The following is an 18,769-nucleotide window of genomic DNA, read 5'->3' as shown; positions in this document are numbered from 1 at the left end:
GAACATGTGAACTCCACCCTGAACTGATGGTGGATTTGAACCCAGGACCTTCTTGCTGTGAGGCAAAAGTGTTAACCACATTATTATTGTATATGGATTATTATCATATAAATATTTAATTATCATTTTCCATATGTTAAAAAAACAATGAACTTTTTAACATAATTAAGATGAAAAATACTGAAGAGAACAAGAAACTAGCCCAGTTTCTCAAACTGTCATATTTTCCAATAGTGGAAAAATATTTAAGTGGATGTTTGATTTCACCTGCTCTGACGTTGGCTACTGGTTAAACATTTGACATGATTGATGCGAGCGCAGCAGGGAGGTGTGTCCTCACTGTCTTACTGAGGATTAAACCTGTTTTGTGTGAAAGTGGGAGAGGCACAGGTGAAAATTTGTTACTAAATAAAATCTTTGAAACAGGAGACAGTGTCAGTTTTTGCATAACTAATCCGATATATTTCATACCAAGAGTGACAAGAAAAATTTATTTTCTCTCGTAATATTTAAAAAGCTGCTTGGTGCCATGCCTAAATAATTTCTGTTGTTGCTTCAGCGTCTGGAGAAATATCTGGCCCGACTGCTCCATGTGCAACAGAAAGGCGTGTCCCCTGAGTCTTAGCCAAGTATTTAAAGCAGCTCCGAAGTTGGAGCTTGTTTAAGAAAGAGAAAGGCACATCGAAGACACGATTTCTCCCTCCAGACTGCATTTCTTCTCAAACTGAACTGAGTGAGTTTGAACTCTATACTTGCTATGTAGCTCAGACAGATTTACACTTTGTGTTCCTAACAATGTTTACTGTATTTAGCTCACATTCATGCAATTGTTCTTCTAAACATTATTTTTTTCAAGCAAGTAATTCATTAATAGGGAAAAGGAGTATGGCTCTAACGCAGTTACGTATTGCTACCTCAGTTGTCATGTCAGGATTGTGTATTAATGAAAAAATAATGAAAAGGTTCATTGACATTTCTATTTCCTGCGAGATTAGCTCTTGTTGTCAGTCTATTTTTTACATTAATGTATTTTTCTTCACAGGGAATTCCTCAAAAAATATCTATATGCTGTACATATTAGATATGATTCACAGTAGCACCTTAATAGCTATTAGATTTGCCAAATTACGCATAACAGTTCAATAAATACAGCGATTATTTCCTGTCAGTTTAATTGTAATGCGAAATAGATATCAGAACTTCTCCTTGTGTTTCAAAACAAACGGTCTTGTGGTCAAAGAGGTCATGAGTGCAGCTGTGGATGCTTACTGCTCAGCACCCTCCTGAAGGAAAATACCCAGCTTTAATGAATAACACTTGGGTATTTTACATCAACTGCTAAAGTCATGAGGGTAAACTAAGAATCTGACATTTGACTATCATTGTATAAATGCCAGTTTCAGTTGCTCATTGGTTCAGTCATCTAAGATGTGCCACTGCCAGCCAGAGAAAATATGCTCTGATTAGTTAGAGTGTAAAACAGCAGCTGAAGAAGTAATGACAATCGGCTGTCTCCTTCTCACTGATGGGCAGCTTCATGAAAGTTCCCCTTATCTCAAAATTTTACATTTGACAGATTATTTAATAGAACATCATCCTGCAAGCAAACTAACAGGAGCTATATCTATTCTGTGTGTCTCCTAAACCTATAGTAGGCCCTCATACAGGCCTACTATACAGATGTAACTTATTAAGTGTCAAGTGGAGGGTGAAAAAACAGCTTAATTTAATGTTTTAGCCATTCTGTTGGCATGGGATTTTTACTATACTAAATCAACAAACAATAAAAGTGTGCTGGTTAGCACTGTTACCCCAGTAACGTTCAAGGTTCAAGCCTCTGTGCACGTGCATTCTTTCTTTTGGTAAGTTCACAGATGTGAATGTTCAGTTAAGTGGTGATTCTAAACTGGACAGAGGTGTGGTGGTGAGGTTGAATGAGTTTGCCTGGGCTACTGCCCTCTGACCAGATAAACATCCAAATGGATTTATTCCCAAAAAACAAGTTAAGCATATCTTATATGTTGTTGTGCGTGATTAACTAAATTTTGCAGAACAATAGTCTAGTTCATCATAAAAATCTGGATATGAAGTTCATAAAAGGTTTCTGGGCTCTTTATCAAAGGCATCTTTGTTATTATCCTTAAATTTCTAGTTTTGAGAATATGTGTTGTTTTCTAAAAGAAAGGAAAGTATAGACAATGAGTACATTCATCCATTCACCCATCCTTTCTCTTCTGCTTATCCTTAGCAGGGTCGCGGGCAGGCTGTAATCTATCCCAGCTATTATAGAGCGAGTGTATCGAGAGTAATTACTAAGTGCTGTCATCTAGAATATAGATTTTGCAAAGCTATTGACATTTACATTAGCTCCTGCTATTCAGTGCAGGAGGATTTTCTGCAATTATTTTCGGTTATTTGCATGCTTATTTTTAGATAACTTTATAACTTTGTAAATGTGTCGATATTCTTTTTTTTTTTTTTTTTACTAGAAATGATGACTTGAATGGATGACCCATCTTGAATTAACTTATAACAATCTCAAACATTTTAAAAAGAAATAGCGTTTTAGCAGACCTTTCAGCATATGCTGTTAAAATGCTCTGTAGGCAAAAAGGATCTTCAGTTTCTCTAAACAAGAATGAAAACAGTTATGTTTTTATATGTTTCTACTTATTTAGTTAGAAAATTAGTTCAACAGCTGAAGCTTTACATTGTTTGTGTCAAATGAAACTCTTTAAACAGAGAAAATATCAGTAGAAAACAAGTCTGCCAAAACTGTAATGGCAAAACATTGTAGGTATTCTGGTTACTTCTCTTGAACCTTGATTGAACAAATTGATTTGCCGTATTGACTGTAGAAAAAGGGGGGAAAAAAACACTGTATCTTTAATAAATGTAGCTGTGTGGAGTACAATATATATATACATACATATATTTTTTAAAAGTGTTTTGTTGCTAGGCAATAAATCAGTTTCTGTGTGTGTAGATACATGTGTGTCTTTGTTTCTACATTGTTTTGTTAAGCAGCTTTTAGTTGGCTGTCTGCCAGCAGTAAATGTGACACACAGTTCCTACCTGGGTGGAGGTGTTTCGTCACCAATGCTGAGGCTGCTTGCAATTTATTTTAACCCCTCAGATTCTCAACATATGAATAAGAACTCATTGTCAGTCTTATTATTGTTTGACCCTATTTGGTGAAAATGAAACAGTCGCTGATGTCGAGGAATGTAAAGTGTGGGTGTGAAAGGCTTTTAGAAGGTTTATAGTATTTCTTTGAAGGAAGAAAAATGTGCAAGACAAATCAGAGTGAAGTGAGCAAAGCACAGAGAGAAGAGAAGGAGAGAAATGGTTGTGATGATTGTAGTTCACCTGAGAAATGTACCCTGTGTGTAATGTTTCTCCTTAAGAGGTGACAAACGATTGTGTTCTTTGAAATTTGCAATGACAAAATTCTTTGTCATTGCACAGCTGTGGATGAGAACATGTGCTCAGCTCCCCAGAGGACCACCCAAATGCTTTCACAGACTCAGCTTCAGAGGATCAGCTACAGAAGTCTCCTGAGGGTAGCCTACTGCAGAGTCAAAACACCCCTCCTGAGTCTTGCCGGGGGGGAATCATTCTTTATGCATACAGTACTAAGTTGAACAAGGTAGTTTAAAGATTTAGAGACAGACTAGGCTGTATAATATTATCAAAACACACATTTGAGTTTCTCCTTGGAAACAAATCAATGATTCATAAATGAAGGAACAAATATTCCTTATATTAAAGCATCGTTTGCTCCTACAAATTTGTGGATGTGATTAAAAGCTCCCATTCCACCACATTTTCAAGGTGCTCCATTTCAGAATCAGAAAGGGTTTTATTGCCAAATGTTGAGCAAGTTTACAGCATTAGGAATTTGCTGCGGTACTTAGTGCAAAACATACTGTAAGACAACACTTAAATAAACATAAGTGATGATCAGTGCAAAAATGAAGAGATGCAGAGAACACAGTATAGGGTTATGTGTTTGTGGTGTGAACAGTCATATGGTTATTGTTCATGAGTCCAACAGCAGAGGGGAAGAAACTGTTCTTATGGCGAGAGGTTTTGGTCCGAATGGACCGGAGCCTCCTGCCTGAGGGGAGCAGGTCAAACAGACTGTGTCTAGGGTGAGAAGGGTCAGCTGTGAGCCGAGCTGCACACTCCAGTGTCCTGGAGGTGTAAAGGTCCTGCAGAGATGGGAGTCTGCAGCCAATCACCTTCTCAGCAGAGCGCACAACACGCTGCAGTCTCTGTTTGTCCCTGATAGTGGCTCCAGCGTACCACACGGTGATGGAGGAGGTGAGGATGGACTCGATGATTTCAGTGTAGAACTGCATCATCGTCCGTGTTGGCAGGTTGAATTTCTTCAGCTGCCTCAGGAAGTAAATCCTCTGCTGGGACTTCTTCATGACGGAGGTGATGGTGGGCTCCCACTTGAGATCCTGGGTGATGGTGGAAGTGGAATGAGTCCACAGTGGTGATGAGGGTGTCAGTCAGGATGATGGGGGTGGAGTGGGCTGTGTGCTTCCTGAAGTCCACAATAATCTCCACTGTCTTCTGGGCATTCAGCACCAGGTTGTTGTGGCTGCACCAGGACACCAGACGTTCAACCTCCCTCCTGTAGGCAGACTCATCCCCGTCGGAGATGAGTCCAAACACTGTCCAATTTGAGTCATGAAGAGGCGATCGTGGTCAGCAATATGCTCAGGTAGACTCTGGCATTTAAAAAATGTTCAGTCAGTATTAAGGGGCCTGAAGTGTGTTAAGAAAATATCCCGCACACTATGACATTATTACCAACAGCATGAATTGTTGTTTCAAGGCAAGATAGATCATGGACGTTTTCATGTTGTTTACACCGAATGTTGCAGCAGAAATCCAGACATGTTTCTCCAGTTAATAGACATTCTTATGGATAATGGTAATGGATAATGAATATTCTCTATTTAAAAGCAGCCATTCAGTCATTCAGATGGTTAGCTAAAATAAAGAAATTGTTGAAAGACTATCCGTAAGGTGTCAAGCAACACTGAAATCACTGACTATAACCAATAAAAAGTAGAAATGGTTGCAGTTTAATATGAATAATATGTAATATTTATAATACTTTCTTGAGGTTACCATACTTCTACATTTGAATGTATTTTCAATCGGACTCCCCCCCCCCCCCCCCCCCCACATATATTGCACTCTGGGAAATAATATGTTAGGGTAGAGTTTCACTGCAAGATTATGTTCTGGTTTTAAGTCAAAGGACTTAAATCAGCAATTTCTCACACTGAAGCAAAGACATGATGCATAGAAGACATCAGTAATGAGCCTGTGAGCTTAGATCATAAGATACTGAAGCTTTGATGGATTAAAAATACTGCTGAACTTAGCTGATGAAAAGACCCTTCTTGTCTTTGTTCACAGTAACTGGACAATGGTTTACCTTTTAGATCGCTTACTGTGGTACCTTAATCATTTATGACCATTTTATGAACAGTTGTGAATAGAAATATATGCATAGAAGCATTTGTAAAGGCTGGGATGTTAACTATTATTAATACCAAAGTCACTGATTATCTAATTGTTGTTCTTTATAATTTTTTTTCTCCAGAATGCCTGCAGAGAGGCGATCAGCAAGAGGCAGATCTGCAGTAGGTCGCTTTCCATCTGTCACTTTTGGATTTGGGGAGGACACAGAGGAAGAAAAAGAAGAGCCAAAGGAAAACAATGTTAAAAAAGGAAATGCATGCAAGGAGTGGCTGCGTAAGGTCTGCCCATGCTGCTGTCCCAAGCATGATGATGTCATAGACACTGAGGTCACGCTGGTTGATGGGCCGGGTAAGGAGGACGGGGGAAACGGCGAGAAACCTGTGCCTGATGACAAAGAGCTTGACGGTGATTAGAGAGACTCCATATAGCCACTGTTTGCCCCCCCCCCCTCCAAAAAAAGGGAAGAAATGCCAACAATATGAAATACTTCAACATGTCCTATGTTTTTTCTTTTCTTTTCTTCAGAAGTCCTTCTCAAAGTGAAGTCAATAGACCTCCTGAAAAGCAAATCAGGGGCGAATCGCACAGAGCATCACACTCATCTCTACCAAAGTGATAATTTAATCATCCGCAGGGGGCAGAGTTTCGAGATGTGGATAACCTTATCTCGACTTTTCAACCCCTCCTCCGATGAGCTTCATCTCGACCTTAAAACAGGTTTGTGAGAAGTGAATGGAGACTTTTATAAAAGTAACACATGTTATTGTTTTGTTTTGTTTTTGGGGGCAACAAAAATTTTCAATTTGACTGAATTTCATCCAAGACTAGCCTGAAATATTTAGAGCCAGAGTATGAAACTGGATGGGAAGGATCCAAACTGGTCACAGCATACTCACATGTTTTCCTGAAATCTTGTGCAGAGCAGCACATGATACAGTGCATATAGTGGGGAGCCTGTTCTAATATAGTCTTCTGTGAATAGGAATGAATGGAGCTAAATTGCTTTTTCTTTTTTCTTTTTTCTACATGCACTTCCAGACAAAGCAGCCCCATTTTTAATTGTTTGTAGTTACAGTAGTGATTATATTCCTGAACTGAAATGAAACTCAATGAAATGCAGTCAAATTTTGTTTTCTTATTCTCCTGGTTAGTGAAGTATTTCTTTTCTGCAGTAGTTAAGCACCAAGATGCATCCATAAACCAGATGATATTACTTCTCAAATAATTACAGTAAAATAGGAGATCACTATCAGCAACAGCTTCCTGTGTTATCTGAAGTCAAGGCACGGTATTTAAATGAAAAAATCCACTGGACAGCTTTGTAAACTTAAGTTAGCCCTAGAAACCACAATAGTTGTTTGTTTCTTTTAAAATTACAGGCTCCAAACTTGTTCTCACAGCTGAAATTGGGCATTTTAGCATGGGAATGCAAACATGCTGACTCGTTTTTAGAGCCAATTTCAAGAATCGCTGGAGATTGCATCAAAGTTCTTGGACTGCAGGTCTTATAGGGCCCACTCATTCATTATAAATGGCTCTCCGGAGAGCAGAAGCTCTTTAATTTACAAAAAAGGACATTTTTTTTCTTTTATGCTCACATCTTGTACTGTGTTTTTTTGCTGATTGTGTGTTGAGGCTGCATAGATGTGTGAAATAGATACTTATAGATATATGGGAAGGCTGTGGATGAGAGAAGGGGATTTTTTAGTTCAGATTTCTATGGTAACAGTTCAGGTTGCTATGGTCCTGGGAGAGTGTTTTACAGATGCAGTCTTCAGTCCTGCTGATACTAGAGCTCCCTTCTACTGAGAATTCACTATCACTGCTGCCACTGCCAGCTGCATGAGCCTCGGACGCCACCTGTTTACCCAGTGTGCATGCCTGTCTCTGTACACTGCTTGTGAGAATTGAATGCTGTCAAACAGGGAAAACCAATATAGATCTTACAATTACAGCTGTGTGTGATAGCAATTTAGGGACACTTAAGTAGAATAATTACAGTGCTGCTGCTACAGAAAAGGTGGGCTCTATAATGCACTGTTTAATGAAAGGTTTTGTTTTGGTAAAGTGACAGAATAATAATGTATACATTTTAAATTCTAGATTTTGCATTTAGAGGGAAAAAAATATAGTTCTAACCTATTTTATCCATAATTTGAGACAAAAACAACAGCGACATTCAACGTGAACACTGATTTAAAAAGCCATCTGTAATACCAGCAATAAGCAGGAGAACAAAAGCAGCAGACAATGCCAGTTTTTATGCTTTTGAAAACCATAACACCCCTCTCCAGAATGGCACTGCATTACGAACTAAATTGCCCCCAGCTCACTGTTTTCAGGCATGCTTACAGTACCCTATATTCAGTCTAAAGACTGTACTCTGAGACACATCAGACACACAGCACAAAAGCTAATCACAGCACAGCCTAAAACGACACACTGTTAAATAGTCGAGGATTTTTTTAGGCGAAAGAGAGTGACAGTTGACAGATGCTCTGACCTTTTGGTTTGGAAGCCCTGCAAAAAATTTTAAGGAGGTGATTCTCGTCACACCTGACAAAACGAAAGTGTCAGGCACAGTGAACTGCACGTTGACAGTTTTCCCCCTGTAAGGCAAAGAAAAGGCCTGGCAGTAAACTCTATAAAACAAAAGGGTTAATACACCCTGGAACTATCAAATCTCAATATTTCTAGGAATAGTTGTCTTTAGAATCTTTAGCCAGCAGCTGTTTACTGTTGCTTTGCAGAAATGCAGGCCGTGCGCAGCAGGAAACCATAAAATGAAGATACAAAACAAGAGTGTAAGAATTTCAAGTTGTGGCAGTTACTCATCAATTAGGAGTAAACTCTTTAACAATAATCATCAGACTTTTTGGTTTTTGCTCATTTGTACCCAGAAGTGTCTGAAAATGTCATGGCCATCTGCTATATACAGTTCTTTTGTGCACTGGTATAATTTATGTCCCAATTATTGAGCAATAGCCACCGAAAGCAGAAGGCTTCATCAACTGGTCTCCTTGAATATCTACAGCACTTATCATGCATATTTATCTGTTAGATTTAACAAGCTTGTCGAATTATAAAGGAGTCTTGCTCCTTTCCAAGGGTATTTTTTCATTCTTGGACTCAGCTACAGAGGCCTTAGTAACTCTTTCTTGATTCTTAGTTTAAAATATCCTAATTTATCTTATCATGAGTTATGTTGAACCCCAACATTTCATCCACTGTTTGGGAAAAAACAACAACAAAAAAGCTGTATTAACTTTTCTCCTTTCCCGGTAACATCCCTTTAAGTCAATTTTCTTCTGATTGGCAGCCTCATGAAAACAGAAGGTTTAGACAGCAGGTGGAGGAGGGGCTTATGTGTTCACACTCAGAGCTGTGCGCCTGAGACAGTTGTGTTTCTCTCCCTCTGTTTCTCTCTTGCTCTCTTTTGTTTTTATAAAAGAAAAGGATAAAGTCTTCCCTGAACCAGAGTTAGAGTCTCAAGTAGCTGTCACTGGGTTAGAGTCCCTCAGTGGTTATGTAAAGGTGTAGTCTTTGTCCATGTTAATGAACTTGCTATCTTTATCACTCGTGGCTAGTGGTGCACAGCTGCTGCTTTCCCATCAGCCAGTAAGTCACTATGCTGTCCTGGCATCTCCTGTCTGTTTTTTCCCTCCCTCTTGGTCACTATAATGCAGAGGCAACTACTTTTTTCTTAACAATGGCCGTTTCATTCATTTTCCTCATGTCTTTGCAAGCTGCTTTTGAATCCTTTTGTCGCACACAATCAGTGGCCTGTTTGTCCATGACTGAATCAGATAAACATCTCAGGGTGAAACTGGAGAAAAGAAAATCAGTTCTCTTAAGGCATTTGAAAACACAGTCAAGACAAGGTCACACCCACTGAGGGTAGAGAGTGATAGCCATGGAAAGCTGTTATTTTCCACAATCACTTTAGAAGGAGAGCTCCTTAATGTGGCAACAAATTGAACATTTCAGCTGTTTGCACTGTGGGAAATTGTGAGCTTATATATTACAGAAAACATTGGTTTTTTTTGTTGTCTTTGAAGATCAAGCTTTCTTTTGATAATGATGAGGCCACACTAACTTCAAACGTTAAGATAGTGCAGTAACAGTGAAGCTGAAAACATGGAGACTTTTATAGTACAGCTGCACTGAGATCAAATGCTGTCACACAAGGTGTGTGTGCGTGCGTGTGTGTGCGTGTGCGTGTGTGTGTGTGTGTGTGTGTAGACAGCTTGTCAGGACAGAGCTTTCTGTTTTCCTTCGTTTTAGTTTTTGTTGTTCAAACATACTCTGGGAACACAGGTGTGGTTTTAATTGAGGGAAGTGGTTCTTTAAAAAAAAGCACAATAACTGTTTGGGCATGTCATGAATAACAGCCAGTAACACTTTTTTTCTTTTCTTTTTCACCTACTAAGGTCCATTGGCAGTAGTGGCAAAGGGAACTCATGTAATCATCCCACTGGTGGCGAAGCTGGAGGGTGATCGCTGGGAGGCTGCTGTTGTGAAACAGGAGGTCAAAAAGATAAAACTGTTGGTGAATTCTCCAACCACAGCCGTCATTGGCCGATATCAACTCACAGTTGAAACAAATAATCAAAATGGATCGGCCAGTTCCACACATGACCCTGCCAATGACATCTACATATTGTTTAACCCCTGGTGTCAAGGTAAATATGGACATCTTATGGTTAATTTATACTTCTGGAATGAATCTATGCAGAGCCTATAACGCAGCCTATGCAAGTGGCCAACCCTACTACCAGTATTTATACCTGTGTGGGTTGTGGTGATGGTGATATGCAGTTACATTTCTAGGTTGGGCCAAGTCAGGCTATTGTGTAGGTTATTGTGTAAATTTAATACAGAATTTGAATTGCATACTTGGAGTTTTTTGGAATAAAGTCCTCTGGCATAGTGTTAAATAAGAAAATCAAATTCTCATATTGAGAATGACAAATAAAAAAAAAAAATTAAATCACCTAGTGCAGCGGTCCCCAACCTTTTTTGGTGCCACGGACCGGTTTATGCCCGACAATATTTTCACGGACCGGCCTTTAAGGTGTCGCGGATAAATACAACAAAATAAAACTAGTACCGCTACTGAAAAATAGAAGATTTATTCATAACACACGTGAAAAGACCCAGGAAAACAGAGTTAACGATAAAAACAATAACAAAATAACGCTGAAAACCAATAAAAACCCTGAAAACCATACATTTCAGACCTGAGCCTCAATTCTCGTGGCCCGGTACCAAACGACTCACGGACCGGTACCGGTCCGAGGCCTCAGGGTTGGGGACCGCTGACCTAGTGGATCATATTTGATACATACAGTTTCTTGTGAGTTTTTTGTGACTTCAAAATTATCAGTGTGATTTTTTTTCCCCCTGAAAAATCTAAAGAAGTTACACAACAAGAAAAAAAAAAGCCAGATGTATCAAATACAATACAAAATAAAAATCATACATGGAAATTAAAATGTTATTTTTTTTAAACAAATTTGTTTTTTGTTTAGGCTTTAAAGGGTTAATTTTTGTTTGCAGTGTTGTTGTTTGTGGTAGGCTGGTCACTTATGGTGCTACTATCTTTTGTGCTAAATAGCAGTATCTTCCCACAGTTGTCACTAAATATAACATGTTCAGGTTATGCTGCTAGCAAGAGTATTTTTCTTGCCAGCATCTCCCTCCTTCTGTTCAGCTTCATCTTCTTATGTTGTAGTGAGTCTATCTTTCCAAAAATACCACACTATTTCTCTGAAATAATGCCCTATACAAAGCAGCGACAGCCCCTAAAATGACAACTACTGAACCTCTCAAAAGTCCCATACAAAAATTACAAGCGTCACCAGACTACAACAGACATATGCCATCGTTTCCAAATATATGTGTAGGAGGTGCTCTTATACAACAAGCACAGTATGGATATACCCTTGTCATCAGTTCAAAATCAATCTCCACAGACAGCCTTCAAGAATGACTCAGACAGTTTAATAAAAGACATTTAGGGTGGTAAAAATACCATGAAACTTTGATAGAAAAGAAACCAAATTTAGAAGATAAAGCCTACTTGTAGAGTCTATGCTTCAGAGTGACCTTGTGTTATTTCCAGTTAAAAATTTTGCCTTTCCTATTTTCTGTCAGATGACATTGTGTACATGGATTCTGAAGATGAAAGGCAAGAGTACATCCTAAATGACACTGGACGAATCTACTATGGCACAAAGGATCAAATTGGAGCGAGGACATGGAACTACGGACAGGTGAGGGAGCTCTGAATCTTAATGTTTAATGACCAAGCTTAGCGGTCAAAACTGACATGGTCTCCTCATGTTTTCCTTTCATTTGATATCAGTTTAATGACGGGATTCTGGCTGCTTGCCTCTTTGTAATGGAAAAGAGTGGAACTTCTCCATCTGGGTGGGGTGACCCAATTAATGTGGTGCGAATCATCTCAGGAATGGTGAGACGAGATCCTAACTAACTAAGACATCACCGGACATACAACAAACAGTAAAATATGTTAAACCGCATATGCCATATCATAGTCCCCTAAACGCAGGCAGTGGCTGAAATCTGGAGTGGATACCAAGTGGCCAAATGGTGGCTGCACACTTCTGCTTACACCTGCTATGGATTAAATGCAAAAAACAAATGTCTAGATTTGAATTAATAAACAAAAAACCTAGCTAACTTATGGTATTTCAGGTATTGTCCTCAAAGTCAACCATGAAAACATGAAACACTTCCTTTATTTCTCAGGTAAACTCCCCTGATGACCAAGGTGTTTTGGAGGGAAACTGGTCAGGAGATTATTCAAATGGAACTTCTCCAACAGTGTGGAGTGGAAGTGTAGAAATCCTCGAGGAATACCACAAAAAGAATGGAACTCCTGTTAAATATGGCCAATGCTGGGTCTTTGCTGGTGTAGTCACTACAGGTTAAACTTTTTTCAGCTTACAATATGTTTATTTGATCAAAATGATACGATATTAAACCCATTGTCTTCTTTTCAGTTTTACGGTGTTTAGGCATTCCCACCCGAACCGTGACCAACTTCAGCTCAGCACATGACACAGATGTTTCATTGACAACAGATGTGTACCTGGATGAGAACCTGGAGCCTATAGAGTACCTCAATGTGGACTCAATTTGGTATGTTCACCATATGTCACATTTACCTTGACTTACGAAGAAGGAGGTTAAGCGTTGCATGACTCTAGTGGCTTAATCTAAAGTTACTCCTCAGTGGTACAAGCAACCAGTATTTGGAAACAACTAAAAGATAAGTGGTATAGCCTAATAATTTAAGTCTGACGATACAAAGATGGCAACGTCAGCACATGTGTCTTCATTTATACATTGGTATGTGGTTGATTTACTTTAAATTTGTTACGACAGGTTGTAAAAACTACCCACAGAAACCTCATAGTACTTGACAGATTTACGCAGAACTAAAATTTCCACAGCTGTTTTCACTATAACTTTAGTTTACCAACCATAATTGTTTTCTGAAGGAACTTCCATGTGTGGAATGACTGCTGGATGGCTCGTAAGGACTTACCTCCTGGCAACGGAGGATGGCAGGCTGTCGACGCCACGCCTCAAGAGACCAGCCAGGGCACCTATTGCTGTGGCCCTGCTTCTCTCGCCGCTGTGCGCTATGGTCAGGTCTACCTGAAACATGACACAACTTTTGTGTTTGCTGAGGTTTGTGAAATATTCTTCTTTACTGGGTTTTGGGAAGGTAGAAGACATTTATCATGGTAGCTATGAAAACACTGTATACTGATAAGGATTCATATGGCACGCATTAAATATATGACAGCTTCCTTTGTGGTGGGGACTTTATTTTCTAACTCCATCTCTCTCTCATGGTCTGTCTCATCGATATCTCAGGTGAACAGTGATAAAATCTACTGGCAGAAGAATGCAGATGGGACCTTCACTCAAATATACAGTGAGAAAAAGATTGTGGGCATCTCCATCAGCACCAAAGCAGTTGGCTCTAATGAACGCAGTGATATCACCCACCTTTACAAACATCCTGAAGGTAGCATCAAACAAAAAAGCAGACACTTACATAAAGACTTAAAGGAGATCACAAAAAATTGAAAAAGGGCTATAACTGAGATATTATTGTTGGATAACTTATTCAATTATCTCAATATTTCTTGTCATTCTCAGGCTCAAATGAGGAACGCATTGCTGTGGAAACAGCATGTAGCTTTGGCTCCAAAGCAAAAGCTTATTCATCTCCTACAGCTCAGGATGTCTCTTTAGAAGTTACGCTAGATGGTGAAGGTCCTAAAATGGGAAAAGATGCAGAGCTGATGATCAAGTTGAAAAACAGCAGTTCACAGCAACGCAGTGTCAGTCTGCACAGCCAGGTGTCAGTCATGTACTACACCGGTGTCCACAAAGCTACAGTCAGAACTGATACGACAGATATAGAAGTACTTCCCAATGAGGGTGAGTGGAGCATTTCATTTTGGATGACTTTTTTACATCAGCAAGATCACAAGGCTTATCTCACAAGCAGAATAAATATTTTTTCTATTACTTACTGAAGTCTGGATCGTAGTCCTTTTTCCCTCCACCACCATCTCTATGGGCAAGGGCCCATAGAGATGGTGGTGGAGGGAACCTGGCTTCTTTTGAAGAAGCCAGTTTCCACTGCGTGACTCCATAGTCTTAAACTTATGAAGAGGGGAAGCCTTTGGGCTCATCTCTGCCGTTACCACTGCATCACCACACAGACATGACACCAAAATATCTGACAATACACGGTCCATTCTTCTCCCACTTGTGAACAAATCCCTAGATTACTTGAATTCCTCCACTCCAGAGAGAAACTCAATCATTCCTAACCCACAGTTTGCAATCCAGTCTTTTCAAGCCGGCTTGAGACTTGGAGATGCCTTCTGCCCTCAACGGTGCCCATACATTGTATCCATATATGTTATAAAAGGAATCAATGATGTCATGGTGTAATCCCAGTGAGTGTAAAACCTGAGGGACTGAGGCTGACAAACTGCAGGCAATTCTTGATCTGGTTTTACAGGAACTGAATTACATGTTATAACAGATCTGATAACTCTGGACACATGTAGACTGATGAGGCAAACTTCTGCATAAATGGACCGATTCTTATGTAGCGCTTTTCTAATCTGAACACTGAAAGTGTTTTATACAACATGCCTCATTCACCCATTCAAAACGTTTTTTTCTATGCCAATGGAGTACCAGTAAGGATGGTCATATAGGCATATGGTATAAATTTATCAGATTAACTTGATGGCGCCAGTTTAGCTCAGGTGGATGAGCAGGCAGCTGGCCTGGGTTCGAATCTGACCCGCGACCCTTGCTGCTTGTCTCCCCTTCTGTCTTTCCCTCTGCTTTCCTGTCAATCTTCACTGTATCTGTCCAATAAAGCCAAAAAAAAGGCCAAAAAATATATATATTAAAAAAAAGATTAACTTGATATAATATTATGAAGCTAAATATGTTTGAAAATATCTGCTGACAATGGTTGCAAGTAAATTATTGTAAAAAATTATAATGTACTGGTGCCTAGCATTACAATACCAAGTTCTGTCAAATTTTGGGATGATACAGTTGCATTCGCAATCATTGAGGGGATTAAGGAGGCAGAATTCAGGAAACTAGTGAGTGACTTTGAGGGGTAGTGTGGGAGGTACCGACTGCACCTAAATAATTACAAACTAAGGAGATGGTGCTGGATTTCTGAAGAAATCCCTTTTTTCCAACAGCCAATCAACATAGGGTTGGCTGTCATGTCCTATAGATAGTCATGTACTATAAGTATACAATAAACTTGACTACACTCTGAACACTAACTTTATCTACAGGAAAGGGCAGGCTAGGTTGTTGGGCTCTAGTTGGACACTGTGGAGGCAATGTTAGAACAGAGATCACTGTCCAGCTATGAGTCAGTTGTGGACAATACCACCCACCTTCTGCATTCTGCCTTTGAACAGAGGAGGAGTACATTTGCCCAATAATTACTACAGTTATTTGATTTATTCTCCTCTTTTTATAGAGAGAATGATTTCTTTTATTCTGTTTGTGAGCAACCAGCCACTAAAATATATATATATATATATATATATATATAGCACTAATTATAAAGGCCATCTTCACTATTCTGTTGTCTACAGAAAAGATTCTGGAGTGGGCCCTGGAATACAAAGACTACAAGGACAAACTGATGGATCAGGCTGCCCTGATGCTTACAGTATCAGGCAGGGTCAAAGAAACACAGCAGATCCTTGCTACTCAGTTCAGTTTCCGACTCAGAACACCAGACCTCATCATTAAAGTAAGCCACATAGTTAATCAGGTGATTATTACAGGAAAGAAGATTAAGATATAAATCTATATCTAAAGTTGTTTTCTTTCCGTTTTTCGTCAAATAGCCACTGGGGAAAGCTGTGGTAGGAAAGAAGATGTCAGTAGAGATTTCATTTACTAATCCACTGCCACAAGTGCTGAAAGCAGTGATATTCCATGTGGAAGGACTTGGCCTTATGACTGCTCGAAAGATAAATTATGGGTAAGGAGGAATAATATACTTTATACTGTGCGTGTTTTTTTAAATACCTTGTCTAGCTATCTCTTTTGTGATTGCTACTGTCATTTCCTGTCCTACCCTCAGAGATATTGGCAGCCACGCTTCTGTGTCTCTCACTGAGCAGTTCATCCCCACCCTTTCTGGAACGAGAAAATTACTAGCTTCACTGGACTGTAAGCAGCTCACGCAGGTTCATGGTGTGAGTGACATCACTGTGGAGGAGAAAAGCAACGCCCCTCTATAGTGATAATAGAGCCACTTTGAGGCTGAATGCTGACAGTTATTTCCTTTATATAGGCACTGATTGTGTTGTTTTTTCTGCTTTTTGCCTTCTATATGATAAGCCAGTATTTTTTTTCACAAAGCACAGTACTGATTTATTTTTGCAGTAGAACATTGAAATTACTTATAACCACACGTAACCATAAAATATTTGATAACATGGTGGCATTTATGGGCTGTTACAGAGAATAGACTGTTTCTACAATAAGAAAACCAGTATTCAACTGCATAAAAATTTCTTTACATCTTAATGCTCAAACTCTTGCAACATGCTTCTACAATACATTGAACAAGGCAGCATTCATAAAACCTCTTTGGAACATGTTTGCTCTTGCAAAGGTGTCCATGTGGAACCAGAATAAAGTTTTTATCATGACTTTTTATGAAATCTTATGTAAGCATTGTAAATGTCATCATTATGCTCTGACAGCCGATCAAGCACTATAGCTAGCACTGACATGTATTGACGTGTTGAACTTAAACTGACAATTACTCACATTTCCTCATCTTGTATGCTTCTAGACTTGCAAAAAAAAGAAGTATTGAACATTATTCTAAACCAACCAATGCAATAGAGACATAATCGACACACCACATAAGCACCTCATGTTTTCTTGGAATATGCAAAAAGTATGCATATGAAAGTATGTGGTTACTATGATTAGGAAACAGTCTGGGGACCCACAGTAGATGCTGAGGTTGGACCATCTGCTGGCTTTAATGGAAGAGATGTGCTTATGTAAAGACTGGCTTAATATTTATGTCTTTGATTCTATTTTTATATATATATATATATATATATATTTATTTTGTTTATCATGTAATGCCAAAAGAATCATTTAAATATCAAATCACTACTTAAATGCTATTATATTAATAAAATGCCACTTATTAAAATTATGTCTTATTCTGTGATTTATTGATTTTTAATGTCAGCGTGTGCCCATTGTTATGCAGCTGCTGTCAAAAGTTCTCTGTGTCTCTGCTAATAATTTTTTTCAATGGAACAGTTGCCAGTGTTAAACTATTTAGCATGTGCTTCAATGTTGTTTGTTGGTGGCAAATAGGCTGGCTGGAGTATTTTTAAAAATCTACTGGGTTTTCCCCATACAACAATCTCTAGAGTTTACAGAAAATTATACAAAAAAGAAAATATCCAGTGAGTATCCGTTCTCTAGACGAAAATTCTTGATGATGAAATTAGAGAAGAGCGTTCAGGCAGCTTCATGCCAATAGGAAGGCCATGGTAACTCAAACAACTACTTGTTATAATTAAAAGTATGCCAAAAACCATCGGAATGCAAAGAATGCACTCAAACACTGAGTGCTGACTCCCCACAAGGGTGTGTATTGAGTTCACTGCTCTACAGCCTTGGTAAATGGCCTAGTACTTATATAGCTCTTTTTCATTCTAACTGAGCACTCAAACACCCATTCATACAAGCTCTTCTCTATACATAAGCACCTTGTCTAACACAGCGTTGGCTTCTCTTTTTGCAAATTACCTCTTCAACCTTGGCAAAAATCCATTTACACAACATAGCTGTTGCACTTATAGAGAGCTATAAAGGTGAGGATATGCATTGCATCATCTCTGCCAATAAACTGGAAGAAATGCATCAGTGGGGTATTTGTTTTTGTCCTTTACAGCTGCATCAGCAGCAGCAGTGTGGGTGGGTTTCACTGTCACTGTCAAAAAAATTCCCACAATCTACCTGTTGAATTGCTTGCTGTGGCTGCTGCTGCCGTTCCTGCTGACTTTTAAACTCTCTGGGAGTTTGTTCTACACACTGTCAATCAAACCTAGAAACAGACGGTAAGCTGCCTGTCACAACTGTGAAATGAACCAAAATCTCAATAGGCCATGGTCATGAGATGTGGTTGTTTTGAACCGCATTTCAGAGCAGTATGTGGAAACATGCAAATAGCATTGACGCACCAGTTATGAGGATCCCACCATGCAACATAAAGAAACTGAAACAACATAACTGTGTATTTAACGTTGTCAATTGCTTTGATATTAACTACAACAAAATGCAAGCACAGACCCAGAATAGCCAGTGAAGCTATGTTGACTCAGTAATGGCACACCACAGGAAATAAGTACATACAGCTACAGCTGTGGTGTGTAAAATTAACATGTGGTGAACATAAAAGCGTTGGAAAATGTCACTCGCTTTGTCGCTCTTCCTCTGAGCTCTTCACTCTTTCCGAAGGTTTCGGTGAGGTTTTCTTTCCACATAGAAATTTCTAAATCAACAAATAACACGGAAGGACAGAGTCTGTTGGATTTATGAAACTGTTTCATCAATGTCTTTCTCTATTAAATGATTTCTGAGGAAGTGTAGATGCTGCTGTCCCTGCTTTCACTGA

At 39.1% G+C, this 18,769-nt stretch overlaps 1 protein-coding gene across 2 annotated transcripts; it reads left to right on the top strand.

Moving 5' to 3' along the window:
• Positions 1–224: 224 nt before the first annotated feature.
• On the top strand, positions 225–17,293 carry LOC146490970 (protein-glutamine gamma-glutamyltransferase K-like). Of its 2 annotated transcripts, none has more exons than XM_085151554.1 (14): positions 225–733; positions 5,630–5,913; positions 6,034–6,225; positions 9,939–10,190; positions 11,665–11,783; positions 11,876–11,983; positions 12,283–12,460; positions 12,537–12,675; positions 13,038–13,230; positions 13,420–13,573; positions 13,708–13,992; positions 15,702–15,862; positions 15,960–16,096; positions 16,199–17,293. In XM_085151554.1, exons 2-14 carry the CDS (start codon positions 5,631–5,633, stop codon positions 16,356–16,358), a joined length of 2,361 nt encoding a protein of 786 aa, XP_085007680.1. In that variant the 5' UTR covers positions 225–733; position 5,630; the 3' UTR covers positions 16,359–17,293. The 2 variants fall into 2 exon arrangements, with proteins under 2 accessions (XP_085007680.1, XP_085007679.1); XM_085151553.1 differs by lacking the exon at positions 225–733 and adding an exon at positions 4,625–4,735.
• Positions 17,294–18,769: the final 1,476 nt, after the last annotated feature.

The sequence above is a fragment of the Neolamprologus multifasciatus genome, chromosome 23 (assembly GCF_963576455.1).
Source record: "Neolamprologus multifasciatus chromosome 23, fNeoMul1.2, whole genome shotgun sequence".
NCBI lineage: Eukaryota > Metazoa > Chordata > Actinopteri > Cichliformes > Cichlidae > Neolamprologus > Neolamprologus multifasciatus.
The sequence above is the reverse complement of the archived record's forward strand: the minus strand, read 5'-3'. Positions and strand labels throughout refer to the sequence as shown.